Source organism: Ovis aries, chromosome 14 (genome assembly GCF_016772045.2).
Source record: "Ovis aries strain OAR_USU_Benz2616 breed Rambouillet chromosome 14, ARS-UI_Ramb_v3.0, whole genome shotgun sequence".
NCBI lineage: Eukaryota > Metazoa > Chordata > Mammalia > Artiodactyla > Bovidae > Ovis > Ovis aries.
The window spans coordinates 52,183,449-52,203,941 of record NC_056067.1 but is presented as its reverse complement, the minus strand read 5'-3'; the positions used below and the strand labels follow the sequence as shown (position 1 = coordinate 52,203,941).

The following is a 20,493-nucleotide window of genomic DNA, read 5'->3' as shown; positions in this document are numbered from 1 at the left end:
GTAGGTTCCCAGAATTCTTAATACTGATCTTGGAGGACCCACTGCCAGTCTATCAACAATGGCAGTTGAGGGGTTCCCTGATGGCTCAGTGGTAAAGAATCCTTTAACAGTTCAGGAAGCACTGGTTCGATCCCTGGTCCCTGAAGATCTCACATGCTGTGGGGCAGCTAAGCCCGTGTGCCACAGCTACTGAGCCTGTGCTCTAGAGCCTGGGAACTGCAACTACTGAACCCCGGGTGCTCTAGAGCCCATGCTTGGTAACAAGAGGAGCCACAGCACTGAGAAGCCCACGGACTGCAGCAAAGAGTAGCCCCCGCTTGCCACAACTAGAGAAAAGCCTGCACGGCGGTGAAGACCCAGCACAGCTGGAAACAGACAGAAAGAAAGAGAAACTGTGAATTAAAACAATGATAACATTAAAAAAAAAAAAAGTAGTTGAGAAGAAATGTATTTGTCATCCCTGGCAAATAGATGTGAAAAATAAGAGTTGGGGAGAGAAATGATGGCCAGAGATTATAGTTAGGCATTCCCTATGCATTTGGGTTTGTTTATTCGCTTTCCCTGAGATCCTGGATACCTTGGTTCACCACATGAGGACAGAAAAGAACTACGTTAGTGCTTTGCTCCATGCCGCAGAACTCTGGGGGCTCAAAAAGTGTTTAACTGTCTTCCATCCATTCATTTATTCCTTTCAGTTCAGTTCAGTTGCTCAGTCGTGTCCGACTCTTCGCGACCCCATGAATCGCAGCACGCCAGGCCTCCCTGTCCATCACCAACTCCCGGAGTTCACTCAGACTCACGCCCATCGAGTCGGTGATGCCATCCAGCCATCTCATCCTCGGTCGTCCCCTTCTCCTCCTGCCCCCAATCCCGCCCAGCATCAGGGTCTTTTCCAATGAGTCAACTCTTCGCATGAGGTGGCCAAAGTACTGGAGTTTCAGCTTCAGCATCATTCCTTCCAAAGAAATCCCAGGGCTGACCTCCTTCAGAATGGACTGGTTGGATCTCCTTGCAGTCCAAGGGACTCTCGAGAGTCTTTTAGCAGGTGTTTATTGAGTGCCCATCATGGACTGGCATTACTGTAGGTTCCGAGGGCAAGATGCTGAGCAAAGGGGGACAGTTCCTGCCCTTTGGGACTTCATTCTTGACTGGGGAGACAGACATTGTCAAAGTATCACCCAAACACTTATAAACCGGCAACTTCCCTCCCCCCCCACACTGTGTAGCACGTGGGACCTTAGTTCCCTGACCAGGAAACCAACCTGCACCCGCTGCAGGAGAAAAGCAGAGTCTTAACTACTGAACCTCCAGGGAAGCCCCTAACCTGGCAACTTATGATGACCGTTAAGGAGGGATTTCCTGGGTGTGGGCAGCTAGGGTGGGAGAGTGAAATCCAGGCAGGTGGTGGTGACTGAGTTGGGATATTTTTAATGACTAGGAATCAACCGGTTGAAGAAAGGTGAATAAACTTTCCAGGCAAAGAAAACAGCATGTGCAAACAACAGGTGGCTTGAGAGCACTGCATTAAATACAATTGGCTAGCTATTCCCCTAAACCTATTTCCCCTTATTTCCAGGAGCTTAGCAAGATTTCATTTCTCAGAATCTCTCATAGTACTGTGGTCATATGACCCAGACCAGGGCAGAGACTCAGGCTAGAAGTATGGCAGGTTCGGTAATGACTGTGTAGGGATGGAGTCTCCTCAGTGACCTGCAGTGAACTATGGTATGAGTGGGTGATACGCTTTTACTGGGTCACACCGCTGACATTTTGGAGATATTTGTTACAGCAGTAATCCAGCCCTGACTAAAGTCGGTGCAGCTGGAGAGGGGCAACAAGGGGGCAAAGTGAGACTAGAGATGTAAGCGGGTAATTAACAGTGCATTACTTCGTGGCAAATAGAAGAGAAAAAAATAGAAACAGTGACAGACTTTATTTTCTTGGGCTCCAAAATCACTGTGGACGGTGATTGCAGCCATGAAATTAAAAGATGCTTGGTCCTTGGAAGGAAAGTTATGACAAAACTTGACAGCATATTAAAAAGCAGAGACTTCACTTTGCCAACAAAGTAAACAGTTAAAGCTATGGTTTTTCTCCAGTAGTCATGTACAGATGTGAGAGTTGGACCATAAAGAAGGCCGAGTGCTGTAGATTTGATGCTTTCAAACTGTGACGCTGTGAAGACTGTTGAGATTCCCTTGGACAGCAAGGGGATCAAACCAGGTAATCCTAAAAGAAATCAACACTGAATATTCACTGAAGGACTGATGCTGAAGTTGAAGCTCCAATACTTAGGCCACTTGATGCGAAGAGCTGATTCATTGGAAAAGACCCTGATGCTAGGAAAGATTGAGGGCATGAGGAGAAGGGGGCAACAGAGGATGAGATGGGTGGATGGCATCATCGACTTAATGGACATGAGTTTGAGCAAACTCCAAGAGATCCTGAAGGACAGGGGAGCCTGGTGTGCTGCAGTCCATGGGGTCACAAAGAGTCAGACATGACTGAGCGACTGAACAACAAACAACAAATTAACAGTAGAGTCTTGTGGGGTCATGTGACCAAGTTCTGGCCCCTGGAACGTGAGTGCAAGTGATGAGAAACTTCTCATGTCACCTCTGATGGTTGTGCCTTCAAAGGAAGGCAGTGAGACTGTCTCCAACATTGCCACCTCCTTCTGGCTGGAATGGGGACTTGGCCATGCACCATTCTGACTGTGTAACACCCTGAGGATGGCCAGACCACAAGGTAAAGAAACCAGGGCTCCTGGATGACGTCACCAAGCACAGCTTCTATACCACTCCTGGGCTGCGTCCATCAGGACTGTGACATGAGAGAGAAACCCACTTCTATCTTGTTTTGTTTTTCTGGCCATGCTGTGTGGCATACAGAATCTTAGTTCCCTGACTGGGAATTGAAACCGTGACTTCTGCATTGGGAGCATGGGATCTTTCTTTTTTTTTTCCCCCCTTTTAAATATTTATTTTTGGCCGCACTGGAGCTTAAGTTTCGGCACACAGGCTTTCTAGTTGTGGTATGTGGGTTTAGTTGCCTCCTGGCATGTAGGAGCTTAGCTCCCTGACCAGGGATGGAACTTAGGTCCCCTGCAAGGTGGATTCTTAACCACTGGACTTCAAGGGAAGTCCACTTCCCTTGTTTAAGCCTTAGTGATTTGGGGTCTCTGACAAGCTTATATCCTGTCAAGATGGGGGATCCCTGGGAGAAGAGCAGGTTGAGAGGATGAGCTGTGAGTTTGGGACACATCTTGGAGGCAAACTTGTTTCATCAGTTTCTTTTCCTCCTCGAGTCCCCTCGAATCTGAAGGCAGCTCAGCTTTCTCTCTGCCCTCTCCTTCTACCCCACGTCTCGTCTATTTTTCCTTCCTTGCTTCTGCCTATGGACACTGAGCTCATCATGGCAGGTGTGGCTGCCAGGGAGGGGGAGAATTCCTGCCCAGAGAAGGAAAGTGCCAGTTTTTCTTTGTTTTTATCTTTCTTCTGTCTGGATACAGAACATCTACACAATCAGAGCCGGAAAACCAGAACAAGGTGTGGGAGTCCCAGCTCTTTCCTGTTTCTGATAGTTGCATTCCCCAGCCTGCCCACCCCACCCCCCACTGCCACCATGCCAAGTTGGCATATGATTCTCCTTGCTCCTGTCTCACACTTTCATTGTGGCCCAATTCATTCATGCCTATATATGGTCACAGGCTCTCTTCCAGCCATGCAATCTCTGTTTTGCCGAGTGGAATTTATTTATTATCTTGTTTTAACATTTATTACTCCTTTGTCTGTGTCGCGTCTTGGTTGTGGCACTTGAGATCTTTCCTTGTGGTGCGTGGGCTTCTCCAGTTGTGACGTACGGGTTTCACTGCCTTGAGGCATGCGTGATCTCAGTTCCCTGACCAGGGATCGAATCCTTGTCCCCTGCACTGGAAGTCAGATTCTTCCACTGGACCACCATAGAAGTCCCCCAAGCAGCATTTAAATATTTGACTTTATGGCTTAAATCTTAGGGTTAGATATATCCATTAGGATTAGACCAGGTTGGGACCTCTCTCGTAGTCCAGTGGCTAAGACCCTGAGCTCCCAGTGGAGGGGACCCAAGTTCAATCCCTGGTCAGGGAGCAAGATCTCACATGTTGCAACTAAGACCTGGTGCAGCCAAATAAATAAATATTTAAAAAAGGGAATGGGGATGATCCAGAGAGATGATATGGGGTGGGAGGTGGCGGGGGGGGGGTTCACGTTTGGGAACTCATGTACACCCGTGGTGGACTCATGTCAATGTATGGCAAAACCAATACAGTATTGTAAAGTAAAATAAAGTAAAAATTAAAATTAAAATAAAAAAAATAAAAATAAAAAGGGAATAGAATAGGTTGCAAAAAAACAATGGAACTAAAACAAGAGTGGGTTCGGCAAGATAGACTTTTGTTTCTCCTTTCATGTAAAAGGAACTGCACATATGTTTAAGACAGGGCTAGTTGAACAGCTTCACAAAATCTCCAGATATCTGTTTTTCAGTGGAGGGTTGGTAAATTATCTCTCTGGAAAAAAATTTCCTGATTTGTAGTAATTCCCAATTTCCTCGGTGTAAATATCACTATCACAATTGATTTCAGTCTACCAGCATGTTATCATTGAATGTAGAGTTAGGAAGAGATATAAGTATTTTTTTTTTTAAGATTATTGATGTGGACCATTTAAGTCTTTATTGAATTTGTTATAATATTGCTTCTGTTTTATGTTTTCTGGGTGTTTTTTTTTTTTTTTCCCTGAGACATGTGAGATCTGTTTCCTGACCAGTGACTGAACCCAAGCCCCCTGCAGTAGAAGCCCAGAGCCTTAACCACCGCTGGGGAATTTCCCAAAGTAAGTTCCTGTGAGCCGGCACAAGCTGGGTATGGCACACTTCATGCTTGCCATTCTGTCATCCTCCATGTGAGACGGTCACCTCAGGATCTTATATATCTGCTTGGCTCCAGTCATCACTTTCTCATTCCTGCCAGCAGGAGAAGATGCTCCTTCGCCTGAAGGGCATGCTCTGCAAGTCCCACATAACCCTTCCACATTTTACTGGCAAGGTTGTTTTTCTTTCCCCTTGGACATCACGTGCCCAGCTGAAACTGAAGATTTGGTTATTATAGAGGGAGGAGAGAATGAATTCGGGGACTCTGAGGGTAACTGCCTCCACAGTTGCTGAGACTGGGCCCTTCTGTTGCAGCCAGATGATCGTTTACCCTCCACGTGGGGTTAGGGGAGGGGCCTCAAGATGCCTGACCTTTTCATTTTTATTTTGACAGAGAGAGTGAGAGGAGCTCAAGTCAGGTTGTTATTCCTGTTAAACTCCAACTTAGAGACGGCTGGAGACTCAGTCAATGCTCTCACGTCTGAGCTTTTGAATTTTCCTAGTGGTGTGGTTTTAGTCTCTTTCATTCATTCATTCAGGAAACATTTATTGAGCACATCCTGTGGAGCAGATACAGGTCTGGCTATGACGGGGCTGACATTTAACCTGGAGATGTTGTTGTTGGTTAGTTGCTAAGTTGTGTCCAACTCTTTGTGACCCCGTGGACTGTATGTAGCCCACCAGGCTCCCTGTCCGTGGAATTTCCCCGGCAAGAATACTGGAGGGGGTTGCCATTTCCTTCTCCAGAGGATCTTCCCAACTCAGGGACTGAACCAGAACCTCTTGCTTGGGAAGTGGATTCTTTACCACTGGAGCCCCCTGAGAAGCCTTATCATGGAGATAATTGTTAAATTATCAATTGGTATAACCAATAAATAGTTAATGACATAATGTGCTAAGTACTATAAAGCAGAACAGTCCTATGGGCAAGTTCAATTAGGGGAGTGAATTTATAACAGAGGTGGTAAGGAAATCTCTTTGAGAAAATTTGCACAGTTTATTTTCAGTGAGGGAGGAGCATCATGATGATTCTCTGCTGTTCTACAGCCCTGGCCAGCTGCTCTCTAGCTGGCGGCCGAGTGGCAGCTGCAGTCAACTCTAAGACCCAGGGAACCAGCTGCCTTCACCACTGCCCAGGCAGGAAATGATTCATTTATCTTTTATAGTAGAGGGATGCTGCAGGCAGGAAAGGGTGTGGTTCAATATTAGGGGTTTCTGAGCAAACCTGGACCCTTGGATAGATCAGGGCAAGGACCCCAGAACTGCCACGGAGTCAGTAATATACACATATGGCTGCTGGGGGATTTATTATTATTATTTTCTAACAATTAGGAGTTTAAGTTGCATTGTCCAATGCAATAGCCATTTGCCATAGGTGGATATGTAAATTAAAATTAATTAAAAGTCAATTAAAAATGCAGTTCCTCAGTTACATGATGTCCATTTCAAGGGCTCAGCAGCCATTTGTGTTGGATAATATTGTAGAGGACAGTACAGACATGGACACTTCCTTCACCAGAGAGTGTTCTTGGATGTGCTAGTCTGAGAAACAGGCTTCGGTATTGGGCAGACTTGGGCTGGCATCACGTGTGGCTGTGTGACTTTGGGCAAATCACTTGCCCTCTCTGTACCTTGCTTTTAGCTTATGTATATGAACACAAGGACACCTCCCTGACATAGGAGGGAGCAATGGGAAGGAGGGTCTGGCACCAGGGAAGGAGCAATGGGGCAGTCGAATGATTGGAAATAGGGATTTCAGAGCCCAGGAGCCTATTTTCAGCCATGACGAACGGCATGTGGGCTCTTAGTCCCCCAACCGGGCACTGAAGCCACGTCCCCTGCATTGGAAGCACAGGGTCCTATCTGCTGGACCACCAGGGAAGTCCTACTAGGTAGTATTTCACTGTGGAACCCATTGTCTGAAAATACACTGAACTTGGTTGTAAAACAGTTATCGATGCTCCCAAACTGTTTTATAAAAACTGCTTGATAAAAGCTGAGGATATATATATTCTACAACTGTGAAATTCCACTACTAATTATATACTGAACAGAAATGTACACATGTCCCACAAAATGTATATTTTGACTGGATATGGTAAAATAGCTGTTAGTATTTTAATACCATGGAAAAATTCATGATTAAGATCTGCTTGTAATGCCTCCTTTTGTCTAGATTCATTTGTTTGTATTTTTATTTTTATTCAATTTATTTAAACCCCCAAATGGTTCACTCATCTCTTCATTGTCAGCCAGACCTACAATGGAGAGAGAAATAATAATAATAACAAAAATAGCCATAATAATAATACACGTGGCTGACATTCTTTGAAGGCTCACCATGTGCCAGGCACAGTTAACAGTATCTCACTCCTACCATTTTATGTAATCCACACATCTACCTTATTATTTTATTTTTTTAGTATTTATTTATTTTTATTTTTTGGCCACATGTAGGATCTTAGTTCCCTGACCAGGGATCAAACCCACGCTCCCTGCAGTGGAAGCATGGAGTCTAAACAACTGGATCACCAGGTTAGTCCCACATCTACCGTTTATTAAAAAAAATTATTTAATTTATTTATTTGGCTGTGCCGGGTCTTAGTTGCCCCCATGGGGGCATGTGAACTCAACTCTTAAGTTGTGGCATGTGGGATCTTAGTTCCCAGACAAGAGATTGAACCCACGACCCCTGCCTTGGGTGTATAGTGTCTTAGCCATTGGACCACCAGGGAAGTCCCTCACACACCTTCTCTTTGAGGCAGATATTATATTACCATTATCCCTGTTTCACAGATGGAGCACAGAGCAGTTAAAGGGGTCACCCAGAGTCCCACAGCTAGCATATGGCAGAACTGGGATAAGCTTAAGGCGTCAGGGTCCAAGAATGCAACTGCAAACCTACGGGGAATCTCCCTTGGCCCTTGGTGGGTTTGGCAGGCCTTCCTGGGGTGCTTCTCAGTCCAGACCCCTCTTTTCTGGAGACTGCCTCTTCCCACCAGGAGAGTCATCTCCAAGGTCCCAGCTGACGGGACAAGGCTGGTTCCTTCTGGATGTCATCAGCAGTGGTCTGTCATAAATAGGTCTTGGCCAGAATGGCAGGGAGGACAGGAAGTGACCTCTTCTGCTGTTCACGGAGGCAGGGACTCTGAGTAGTCTGAGTGAGCACTTTCATACTATCTGATATCTCACCTTTCCCCTCTAAGAATATGACCTTGGAGTTAGACCTGCGTTTGATTCAGGGTCAACTCTTTGTTAGCAGCATGTCCTTGGGCAGGTTGATGGATTTTTCTGCAATTTAGTTCTATTCACGTGGAAAATGAGGACCATATCCCAGGATCTTAGTTCCCCACCAGGGATCAAACCTGTACCCCCTGCAGTGGAAGCGCAGAGCTCTAATTATAAGACCACCAAAGGAAGCCCCAAAAGGCTTGAGAAATCCAAAGGAGAGCCCCATGAGGCAGGTGCTATTAATACCACCACCATTTTGCAGATGCGCAAACTGAGGCTGCAGGAGCAGCGGCTGCACAATGGCGCAGGAGTGGCCGAGAGGAGCCACCCCACGTCCAAGGTCGGGAGCGGCGGCTGCGCTTTGCTGGAGCAGCCGTGAAGAGATACCCCACGTCCAAGGTCAGAGAAACCCAAGTAAGACGGTGGGCGCTGAGAGAGGGCATCAGAGGGCAGACAGACTGAAACCACAATCACAGACAACTAGCCAATCTGATCACGTGGACCACAGCCTTGTCTAACTCAGTGAAACTAAGCCATGCCGTGTGGGGCCACCCAAGACGGGCGGGTCATGGTGGAGAGGTCTGACAGAGTGTGGTCCACTGGAGAAGGGAATGGCAATCCACTTCAGTATTCTTGCCTTGAGAACCCCATGAACAGTAGGAAAAGGCAAAAAGATAGGATACTGAAAGAGGAACTCCCCAGGTTGGTAGCTGCCCAATATGCTACTGGAGATCAGTGGAGAAATAACTCCAGAAAGAATGAAGGGATGGAGCCAAAGCAAAAACAATACCCAGCTGTGGATGTGACTGGTGATAGAAGCAAGGTCCGATGCTGTAAAGAGTAATACTGCATAGGAACCTGGAGTGTCAGGTCCATGAATCAAGGCAAATTGGAAGTGGTCAAACAGGAGACGGAAAGAGTGAACGTCGATATTCTAGAAATCAGCGAACTAAAATGGACTGGAATGGGTGAATTTAATTCAGATGACCATTATATCTACTACTGTGGGCAGGAATCCTTTACAAGAAATGGAGTAGCCATCATAGTCAACAAGAGAGTCCGAAATGCAGTACTTGGATGCAATCTCAAAAATGACAGAATGATCTCTGTTTGTTTCCAAGGCAAACCATTCAATATTACAGTAATCCAAGACTATGCCCCAACCAGTAATGCTGAAGAAGCTGAAGTTGAATGGTACTTATGAAGACCTAAAAGACCTTTTAGAACTAACACCCAAAAAAAGATGTCCTTTTCATTACAGGGGACTGGAATGCAAAAGTAGGAAGTCAAGAAATAACTGGAGTAACAGGCAGATTTGGCCTTGGAGTACAGAATGAAGCAGGGCAAAGGCTAATAGAGTTTTGCCAAGAGAACACACTGGTCATAGCAAACACCCTCTTCCAACAACACAAGAGAAGACTCTACACATGGACATCACCAGATGGTCAACACTGAAATCAGATTGATTATAGTCTTTGCAGCCAAAGATGGAGAAGCTCTACACAGTCAGCAAAAAGACTGGGAGATGACTGTGGCTCAGATCATGAACTCCTTGTTACCAAATTCAGTCTGAAATTGATGAAAGTGGGGAAAACCACTAGACCATTCAGGTATGACCTAAGTCAAATCCCTTATGACTATACAGTGGAAGTGAGAAATAGATATAAGGGACTAGATCTGATAGACAGAGTGCCCGATGAACTATGGAATGAGGTTCATGACATTGTACAGGAGACAGGGATCAAGACCATCCCCAAGAAAAAGAAATGCAAAAATGGCTGTATGAGGAGGCCTTAGAAAGAGCTGTGAAAAGAAGAGAAGTGAAAAGCAAAGTAGAAAAGGAAAGATATACCCATTTGAATGCAGAGTGCCAAAGAATAGCAAGGAGAGATAAGAAAGCCTTCCTCAGTAATCAATGCAAAGAAATAGAGGAAAACAATAGATTAGGAAAGACAAGAGATCTCTTCAACAAAATTAGAGATACCAAGGGAACATTTCATGTAAAGATGGGCTCAATAAAGGACAGAAATGGTATGGACCTAACAGAAGCAGAAGATATTAAGAAGAGGTGGCAAGAATACATAGAAGAACTATACAAAAAAGATCTTCATGACCCAGATAATCACGATGGTATGATCACTCATCTAGAGCCAGACATCCTGGAATGTGAAGTCAAGTGGGCCTTAGGAAGTATCACTATGAACAAAGCTAGTGGAGGTGATGGAATTCTAGTTGAGCTCTTTCAAATCCTGAAAGATGATGCTGTGAAAGTGCTGCACTCAATATGTCAGCAAATTAGGAAAACGCAGCAGTGGCCACCAATCCCAATGAAAGGCAATGCCAAAAAATGCTCAAACTACTGCACAATTGCACTCATCTCACACGCTAGTAAAGTAATGCTCAAAATTCTCCAAGCCAGGCTTCAGCATATGTGAACCGTGAACTTCCAGATATTCCAGCTGGTTTTAGAAAAGGCAGAGGAACCAGAGGTCAAATTACCAACATCCGCTGGATGATGGAAAAAGCAAGAGAGTTCCAGAAAAGCATCTATTTCTGCTTATTGATTATGCCAGAGCCTTTGATTATGTGGATCACAATAAACTGTGGAAAATTCTGAAAGAGATGGGAATACCAGACCACTTGACCTGCCTCTTGAGAAACCTGTATGCAGGTCAGGAAGCAACAGTTAGAACTGGATATGGAACAACAGACTGGTTCCAAATAGGAAAAGGAGGACGTCAAGGCTGTATATTGTCACCCTGCTTATTTAACTTATATGCAGAGTACATCATGAGAAACGTTGGGCTGGAAGAAGCACAAGCTGGAATCAAGATTGCCGGGAGAAACATCAATAACCTCAGATATGCAGATGACACCACCCTTATGGCAGAAAGTGAAGAAGAACTAAAGAGCCTCTTGATGAAAGTGAAAGAGGACAGTGAAAAAGTTGGCTTAAAGCTCAACATTCAGAAAACGAAGATCATGGCATCTGGTCCCATCACTTCATGGGAAATAGATGGGGAAACAGTGGAAACAGTGGCAGACTTTATTTTGGGGGGCTCCAAAATCACTGAAGATGGTGACTGCAGCCATGAAATTAAAAGACACTTACTCCTTGCAAGGAAAGTTATGACCAAACTAGATAGCATATTGAAAAGCAGAGATATTACTTTGTCAATAAAGGTCCGTCTAGTCAAGGCTATGGTTTTTCCAGTGGTCATGTATGGATGTGAGAGTTGGACTGTGAAGAAAGCTGAGCACCGAAGAATTGATGCTTTTGAACTGTGGTGTTGGAGAAGACTCTTGAGAGTCCCTTGGACTGCAAGGACATACAACCAGTCCATCCTAAAGGAAATCAATCCTGGGTGTTCATCAGAAGGACTGATGCTAAAGCTGAAACTCCAATATTTTGGGCACCTGATGCAAAGAGCTGACTCATTTGAAAAGACCCTGATGTTGGGAAGGGTTGAGGACAGGAGGAGAGTGGACGACAGAGGATGAGATGGTTGGATGGCATCACCAACTCAATGGACATGAGTTTGGGTAAACTCCGGGAGTTGGTGATGGACAGGGAGGCCTGGCGTGGTGTGGTTCATAGGGTCACAAAGAGTCGGACACAACTGAGTGACTGAACTGAACTGAACTGAAACTGAGGCCCAGAGCAGGGTTGTGACTTGCCATGGCCTCACTTTGGGTAAGTGACAGAATGGGGATTTGAACCCAGATCCAGGACCCTCTCCTGGTCTTTGTTTCCCTGGGGCTACTTTGGGAACTGACTAGTAGGGTGGGGCACATGGGGGTCTGTGTCATCCTCTCTGAATGAACTTCATGCTCCCTGGGATAAGGTTGTTGGTTTGGCTTCAGTCTTGAAGCAGAGAGAGTTCTGTGCCTTGTGGAGGCTGAGTGGATGGGAAGAAAGGAAGGCAGGTACCTTAGCTTCTGGATGAAGGTAAAGAGCATGTTTCCAACCAATACCAAGCCTGCCACAGATGCGGCCGCGATGAGCGCAATGGCAGATCCTCCCGACAGGGAGAGCGGGGGGTTCCGAGAGATGGGTGCAGGTTCTGTGGGTTCCACGTCCGCTTCTGGGAATCAAGAAGGGTAGAGACTGGAGGAGATACCCTCCCTCCATACCCCCCCGCCCCCCGCCATTCCACCTCCTCCCCCATCCTCCCCATCTCCACCCCAGCTTCCTCCCTGCTCTCCCGTCTCAGTCTCTCCCCAACCCATCTCATCACCACATAGAAACCAGAGGGTTTTTAATTTTTTTGGCCACATCTTATGTGGGATCTTAGTTCCCTGACCAGGGATCAAACCTGTGCCCCCTGCATTGGAAGGACAGAATTGTAACCATTGGACCACCTGGGAAGTCCCCCGAGGGGTTTTTGTAAAGTCCACACTTGACCCTGTTCCTCTCCTGCTCAGAACCTTCCCATGGCTTCCCAGGACTTCATCTTGGTGTTCAAGAACCTGCGTCTAGCCAGTCTCATCTCTCTCTACCCTCTACATTTATAACTAAGCCTTGTTGGATTCTACTTAACTTTCTACTTCCCTCTCCTACTTCCAAGCCTTTATCTGTGCCCCTGGAATGCCATTTTCTACCCCCTGGCCTGGACAATTTCTATGTGTCCTCGTACCAACTCAGATGTCCCCTCTTCCAGGAAGCCCTCCCTGATTCCCTTGCTGGGTTGGGTGCGCCCTTGGGTCTCACAGCGCTTTGAGTTCCCCAACCCCAGCCCTGCCCACTCTGGTCATTACTGTTTGTCAGGCCTGTCCCCTACGGCACTGGAAGTCCTGTGATGGCAGGACCAGGACTGTCTCTGTTACCAGTTGTCCTGAGCACTGCCCAGCATAGGCCAGTCACAAAATAGGTGCTCAATAAACATTTCCTGAACAGTTGATGAACAAGGGAAGGGGGTCTTAGAAGTACTGTCATTCTCAGTGAATGTATCAGGGTCACCAGGTGCTCCAAGATTTATATATTTTCTCCCAATAAATTACCTAAAATCAAATCCTGAAACCTCCCACTGAACCATGGCTGGGGAGAGGAAGCAGCTCTAGGAACGTAGCCAAGCCAGGCTCTCCACCCTCTCCATCTTTCCCTGGCTCTGGACCTTGGCTCAAGTGATTCCTGCTGCCTACATGCCTCCCCATCTTCTTTAGGCAGTGCCTCCTGACCACCCTATGAATAGAAATACTAAAAATAACAGGCATGGCAACTGCTGCTATTTAAGGCACCAGCTCACTGATTTTCTACTAGCTTCCAGCGTTTACCATTTCAGTTCCTTACCAGCAATTTTGTAGAGGTCTACACAATCACATTGGTTATACACAGGAGGAAACTGAAGCTCTAGGGAAGGGACCCCACTTGCCCTAAGTCACCCAGCCAAGAAGGCACAGGGGCAGGAACTGAGCTCCCCTTTGACTGGCTCCCAAACCACTTTTTTTTAATCCCAATAACTGGCTCGTCTTGTCATTGCCATCTGAGCCTCTGTACACACTCTTGCCTCTGGTGACAGGCACAAAAGTAATAATAATAGGGATAGTACTAATCATAGCAATGACACCAGTGCATGTTTGCTGAGCACTCACTAGTGTTCCATAGTGCTAGGCACTCTTATTTCAAGCTGTTCACCTGCTTATCTCACTGAATGCTCACAGCTATATTTTGCGGGTGGGCACTATTACTTTCCCGGTTTATATTCCTCAGAATACTGAGGAAACTGAAGCACAGAGAAGTCAAGGCACTGGCCCAGAGTCACACAGCCAGCAAGTAGTGGAGCCAGAATTCAAATTCCAAAGCCCGTGCTTGGAACCACTTGTTATATTCCCACCTTCATTTTTCCTGTGGCGTGTGCTGAGATTCAGAGAGGCAAAGAGACTTCTCAGACATACACAGTAGAAAGTGACTGGAGCCAGAAGGACCCAGACAGCCGGCTCCAGATCCTGCCCTGAGCTTTCATTTGCATTCATGTCTTTGGGCCACAGCTTCTCATCTGTAAAATGGGCTAATAATCCCCACTCTGCCAGGAGGATGAAAGAATGGGATGTCACCTTGACTATAAAGGGTCTCAGAGGGAACTGCTCACAGACAGTGGCTCAGTGGGATCAGGAAAGCTGGCCACTGGCCAGGGGTCTGGGGTCAGGGTGGGAGACTCACGTGGCAGCATGAGAGTCACAGGCTGGGAGAGGTACACTCCCTCGCTATTCTCGGCCAAGCATAAGCAGGTGCCCAGATCCTTCATGGACAACCTGTGGATAATCAGCCTTTCCCCAGTTCCACGAGGTCTCCCATTGAAGGTCCACCGTAGCACAGGCTCAGGTGTGATTAAAGCCGCCCACTGCAGGATCACAGAGTAGTTGAGTTCACTCCGGAGGATACCTTGTCTATTTCCCGGGAATGTCACCAGCTGCACCCGATCATAGGTGGCTGTGCAAACAAGGGGGTAAGGTCACATGGGTGGAGACCACTCAGAGAGGCCGAGCCCTTCCTCTGTTCACCGCAGAGGCATTCCTTCATTCATTCACTCACTCATTCATTCATTCACCACCATGTTTGGAGGGCCTGGTCTGTGCCCACTGTTGATCCAGACACTGGATGGAGCTGAGCAGTCCTCAGCACATATGACTGCCAACACTGCATCTGTGGCTTCAGGGCATTCACTGGCCGCCAGAGCCTGCTCTGCTCATGGAGCCAGTGGCCAAAGCACTGGAGAGTGGGCACGGAGCCTTCCACAGTGACCAGTGTGGACTGGTACATAAACCCCAGGTCCCCTGCCCTCAGCTGGACCAGGGTAAAGGCCAAGGAGCTTCTGGAGGAGTGGCTGGATTCTGGATTATTTTGCAGTTAGAGTCCACAGGATTTGCTGATAGATTGGATGTAGGTGAGGGCGGTGGTGGTCAAGGGGTCCTCCAAGGCTTGGGGCCTGGGCCACTGGCTACTGGGAGGGCTCCTTACAGACAGCATACATCATCCTCACCATTTCTTGTTGGTTTTGAGTCACTAAGTCGTGTCCGACTCTTTGTGACCCTATGGACTGTAGCTTACCAGGCTTCTCTATCCAGGGGATTCCCTAGGCAAGAATACTGGAGTCAGTTGCCATTTCCTTCTCCAGGGGATCTTCCTGACCCAGGGATGGAACCCACATCTCCTGCACTGGCAAACAGATTCTTGACCGCTGAGCCACCAGGGAAGCTCCCCTCCCCACCTCCTCACCATAGTTCTTAATTTTTTTTCAGGTGAAAGACTCTGAGGTCTGGGGGTCTTAGGGCCAGGGCACAGCTGGGATTTGGATCTGATGTCATGGAGAGTGCTGGGGACCTCTATATGGAGCTGATTACCATTCGGTGCAATATGAAAAGTGAAACAAATCTTCAATCCAGCCAAAGAGCTCAGAGAAGTCTTCCTGGAGGAGGTGGTGCCTGAGCTAAGCCGTGCAGGAGGAGAAAGAACCCAGGGGTGTGGAAACAAGAATCAATGTAGGGCCTTCCCTCGTGGCTCAGTGGTAAAGAATCTGCCTGCCACTGCAGAAGACACAGGTTCGATCCCTAGTCTGGCAAGATCCCACATGCCACAGAGCAACTAAGTGCCCGTGCTACAACTACTGAGCGTGTGCTCTAGAGCCCATGAGACACAATTGTGGAAGCCCATGCACCTAGGGCTTGGCAGGAACAGAGGCCACTGCAGGAGAGGCCTGCACACCACCACCAGAGAGCAGCCCCCACTCAATGCAACTGGAGAAGACCCCACACAGCAATGAAGACCCAGCACAGCCAAAAATAAATAAAATTATTTAAAAAAAGAATTGATGTGATAGGCGTCTAGATTGGACTCTTACTGTGAGCCAAGCACCACTCTAAACACATGTTAACTACAGCTCATTATATTACTGGCTTGTTATGTTACGAGTAAGACCCATGCTTGGGTGAAGTCATTTAGTAGCTTGTTTTAGTAGGTTGTAATCAGCATTGAGGGCTGCAGTCCATGGGCTCCCAAGGAGTCAGACATGACTGAGCACATTGGGTGAATAATCAGCATTTAAAATGTGAAATGAGATGTAAAAGAAAGTATCAGAATGCCTTACACTTAGCAATAATTGTTATTTTATGACACTTATAAAGACAAGTGACTTGTGATGTATAGATGAACATCCAGGGTCATGATTTAAAAAACTTGAAAGCCACTGGATTTACTCGTTTAATCCTCACAACAACTCTACAAGGTAGATTTCATTGTTATCATCCTTTTAATGGGGAAACAAGGGCTCAAAGAGGTCAAGTCCCCTGAAATACTCATGGCGAACATTCGATTACTCTGTGTGTTGCAGCAAAGATGGAAATGAGACTTTTCTGATAAAGAAGGAAAATAAGGAACCAATGAACAGCCTGGGGACACAGCATAAACTGGCCTGAAAGAGTTAAGCAATCCTAGCTTTACTCTAACTGCCACTGACTCACTGCATGTAGCAAGGCCTGCCTTTCACAAAGCTAATTCCTTAACCACTCTCAGACTCTGTGTGAGTTACACCCTGCACCTGGGGTTCACCTTCCCCCATACTTCTTGTAACAACCCCCTATAGCATTCTTCCTTTCAGAAAGAAGATAATGGGCCAACAACCCGGGAGATAGACAGACAGAGTCACAGAGTCGCCTGATGTCAACTAGGGCTGTTTTGAAACTCTACAAAAGGAAGAAGAATATAAGACCTTTCTTACTTTGATCCTTATCATGTATCCCAGACCATGAGCCCCATTATAACGATTATAAAACTCCTCACTAGGCCCTCCAGCAGGGACACAGTTCTTATAATAGAGTAAAAGTTAAAAAAGTGTGTTCCCACTCTGCCTGGCAAAGAAATAAAGTGACTCTTTCTCTTTCCTCCAAAACCCTGTCTCTGTATTTTTACCTGGCATCTCCCACAGAGAACCAAGATTTTGGCAACAGGTGCCAGGCACTGTTCTAGGTATTTGGTGTGGATTAATTTGTTTGTTCCTCATAGCACTCCTACAAGGATGGGTCTACCATGATTCTGTTTTACAGAGGAGGGTGCTGAAGCACACAGAGGGCAAGTCACTTTGCAAAGAGAGATGACTAGGAAGTGAAGGAGCAAGGACTCAACGCAGGTGGTTGGGGTTTCAGAATCTGCACACATTCTAGAAGAACTGGCCTTCAGATCACAGATATGTAGACCGATGGTGGTGGTTTACTTGCAAAATCAAGTCCGACTGTTGTGACCCCATGGACTGCAGCCTGCCAGGCTCCTCTGTCCATGGGATTTCCCAGGCACGAATACTGGAGTGGGTTGCCATTTCCTCCTCCAGTGGATCTTCCCAACCGAGGGATCGAACCCGGTCTCCTATGCCTCCTGCATTGGCAGGTGGGTTCTTTACCACTGAGCCCCCTGGGGGGGAGGGGCGGGGGGGCAGGGTGGGGGCGGGGGGAGGCAGGTGGTGATCTTACCCTTGATCGGTATCTGCTCCGTTGCACTCCTGCGTCCCCTGCTGGTTTCCAGCACCACCATGTAGCTGCCCGCATCTAGAGTCATCACGTTTCTGATGATCAGGCTGCCCTCGGCGTCCAGCGTCTCCCGGCCAGTGTGGCCAGGCCCTGGGAGGCCCTCGGGAGAGAAGATCATGGCTTCTGGCCGGACTTCATGCCCTTGGAACCAAGAGGTGGCGAGAACCCTATCCAGGCTTCTAGGGACTGGAAGGTGGGCATCGGCTCCTTCAGTCAAGGGGTCCAGAGACACAGAGGAGGGCAGCTCCAAGGAGGCAGAGCAGGTACTGAATGCGAACAGGGTGCCTTGTAGGAGGGTGGGAGGGAGAAGAGAGAGCGAGGGAGCAATGGGACCAAAGGCAAGATGCTGCCCCAGCCGCCAACCCTTCCGCTGCTGGTGAGAACGTGTGCCGTGGAGAGCTGATGTGACAACGGTGATAATAATAAGTAAAAAGGGGCTTCCCAGGTGGCACAGTGGTAAAGAATCTGCCTGCCAATGCAGGAGACAAGGGTTCGATCACTGGGTTGGGAAGATCCCCTGGAGGAGGGTATGGCAACCCACTCTAGTATTCTTGCCTGGAAAATCCCATGGACAGAGGGGCCTGGCGGGCTACAGTCCATGGGGTCGCAAACAGCTGGACACAGCTGAAGCAACTTAGCATGTACATGCAATTTATATATATATATATGTATATATATATATACATATATATATACACACATACAATACATATAAAACCTATATATAATATATATATAATTCCATGTGTATACATATGGAATTTCAGAGCTAGAACCATAGAGATAATTCCAGAAGTCCTACTTGCCTGGAACATGGCTATTTCATTTCATTTCTAACCTTCAATCAAATGTAGAAAAGTCATTGTTCAGTTTTTTTCCTGTTTGATCCCAGAACAGTTCCCTGCATCACTATATATAAATATAAATACACCAGAATGTTAAACTTGACTTCCATTATCGCAGAATCTCCCCAAAGGTTCCAGAGGCTGAGAACAAAACAACAGACACCACGAACTCCCCATTCCCAACTGAGGTCTAGCTAACAGGGGTTTTTGTTAAATTAGTCACTCAGTCATGTCTGACTCTTTGCGACCCCAAGGACTGTAGCTTGCCAAACTCCCCTGTCCATGGAATTCTCCAAGCAAGAATACTGGAGTGGGTTGCCATTCCTTTCTCCAGGGGATCTTCCTAACCCAGGGACTGAACCTGGGTCCACCTGCATTGCAGGCAGATTCTTTGCCATCTGAGCCACCGAGGAAGCCCAGCTAACAGGGGTTACCCATCACCAGTTCTTCCAGCACCAGCCACTTTACCCCTGCCAAGAGAGAAGGCTGAGAGCTCACAGAGAAGAGGAGATGGCGCAGAGTGAGGTTTTCTGGGGGACTGGAGATCCCTGCTGGGGCTGGGACTTTCCTCCACCTCCTGCTAAGTGAGGGGGGCTCCAAGGAACCTCTTGGAGAGCTGGAGATGTGTGCCATGGAGTTTGTGGGCACTTAGACCTGTAAGTCTTCAGGTATCAGATGGAGGCAGAGTGGGCAGGATGGATGTGGTCCATACTTCCTGCGTTTGGTGGAACAACAGAGATGTCTACAAGTTTCCCATGAGCCAGTGTGAATGCCGCTGAAGGAGCCAGTCAGAGCTCCGAATGGGGGCATCTCTGGAGCCTGTCCTGGCAAAAAGCCCCATAGGAGACGACTTGCCAGGAGGATTTCCCACCCAGAAAGATCTCACCATCATGCCTCAGCCACACAGAAGGCCATGTCCCCACCTTACCACTACAGCAGTCAAGTTGAAACCTTCCTGTACCCTCCTTGCCTTCCTCTCCTCTGCCCATGGCCTTGGGCGGTGGAGGGGGTGGGCACAGACCTCACCTCTGGGTGGGGAAAAAGGACAGGCCCACCACATCCCATCTCACTGCAGCCTGACCCAGGTCCAAGCTGGGGCAGAAGTGAAATTCTCAACTGTGGCTGAAGTTTTGAAATTACATGGAACTGGACTTTTTAAGGCCTGGAAAAAGAAGCAATTCATTTACTCTCCAAGAGGTAAATGTGGGTGGTTTCTGGAAAGTATGGTCTTGGTGGCCAGACCATCTGGGGTCAAGTCCTTCTTCGGTTACTTTCAAGCTGTGTGGCCATAACCTCTCTGTGTCTTAGCTTCCCGCTCTGTGAAATGGGGCTCATGTAGCTCTAGCCTCCTGGGGTTAAGAATTAAATGTTACTACATGAAGAGGCTGACATGTAGAAGTACTCAGTCACAATGGCCTCTTTTTATTATGATTGTTATACTATTTTCATTGCTATTGAAAAATTATTATTAGATATGGATAGCTAGGGTCAGCCAGGGTGCTCTGGTGGAAAGGGGCTGGCATGGGGGTACTGAATTCTTATTTTGCCTTTGCCAGCCCCCTGCGCTTGAGCAAGTGACTCCACCCCGATCTGAGCCTCACTTTACTCCTTTGTAAAAGGTGTCAGTCACACGGGCCTCGGGGATTTCAAGAGCTCTTGTGCGTCAGTTGCCCATGCTGCGTGGGCTGTAACATGACCAGAATCAGAACTCAAGAGTGGGGGCGTCTCTGATTTGGATAAAGACTCTCTTCCTCCCCAGGGATGTCTTCTCTTTGTCCACAACCCGTGAGTGTAGCCCTTGTCTCTCACGCACCTGTTAGAAGCAGCCTTGTCCAGGCGGGGCTGTGGCTGCAGCTGGTGCCCAGAGGCCACTTCATGCCGCGTTCTGTCCTGCAGCGTAGGCAGCGGCGCAGGAGAGGCCGCCCTTCTGGAGTGGGGTCTCCTAGACCACACAATTAAGTACACAACCTTGGCCCCGCCCCCGCAAGGC

General features: G+C 47.5%; 1 protein-coding gene across 5 annotated transcripts; it reads right to left on the bottom strand.

Moving 5' to 3' along the window:
- Window positions 1-1,123: 1,123 nt before the first annotated feature.
- Window positions 1,124-20,447, bottom strand: IGSF23 (immunoglobulin superfamily member 23). 5 transcript variants are annotated; one of them, XM_042232155.1, is made up of 5 exons: window positions 20,317-20,447; window positions 17,602-17,943; window positions 14,303-14,572; window positions 12,074-12,227; window positions 1,124-1,148 (listed from the first exon to the last, which is right to left on the bottom strand). In XM_042232155.1, the coding sequence occupies exons 1-5, from the start codon at window positions 20,378-20,380 to the stop codon at window positions 1,139-1,141; spliced, it is 840 nt and encodes a 279-aa protein (XP_042088089.1). In that variant the 5' UTR covers window positions 20,381-20,447; the 3' UTR covers window positions 1,124-1,138. The 5 variants fall into 5 exon arrangements, with proteins under 5 accessions (XP_042088089.1, XP_060254692.1, XP_042088087.1 ...); XM_060398709.1 differs by lacking the exon at window positions 1,124-1,148 and adding an exon at window positions 1,917-2,229; XM_042232153.2 differs by lacking the exon at window positions 1,124-1,148 and adding an exon at window positions 3,734-5,128.
- Window positions 20,448-20,493: the final 46 nt, after the last annotated feature.

Bases quoted from the DNA above. Each gene is read 5' to 3' on its own strand.
- IGSF23 (XM_027977939.3), bottom strand. From the start codon at position 20,380: ATGAAGTGGCCTCTGGGCACCAGCTGCAGCCACAGCCCCGCCTGGACA. The intron at 17,944-20,316 runs GTGCGTGAGAGA...CCCTCCTACAAG, and splicing joins GACAAGGCTGCTTCTAACAG to GCACCCTGTTCGCATTCAGT. The intron at 12,228-14,302 runs GTGAGTCTCCCA...CTTGATTCCCAG, and splicing joins TGTGACTCTCATGCTGCCAC to AAGCGGACGTGGAACCCACA.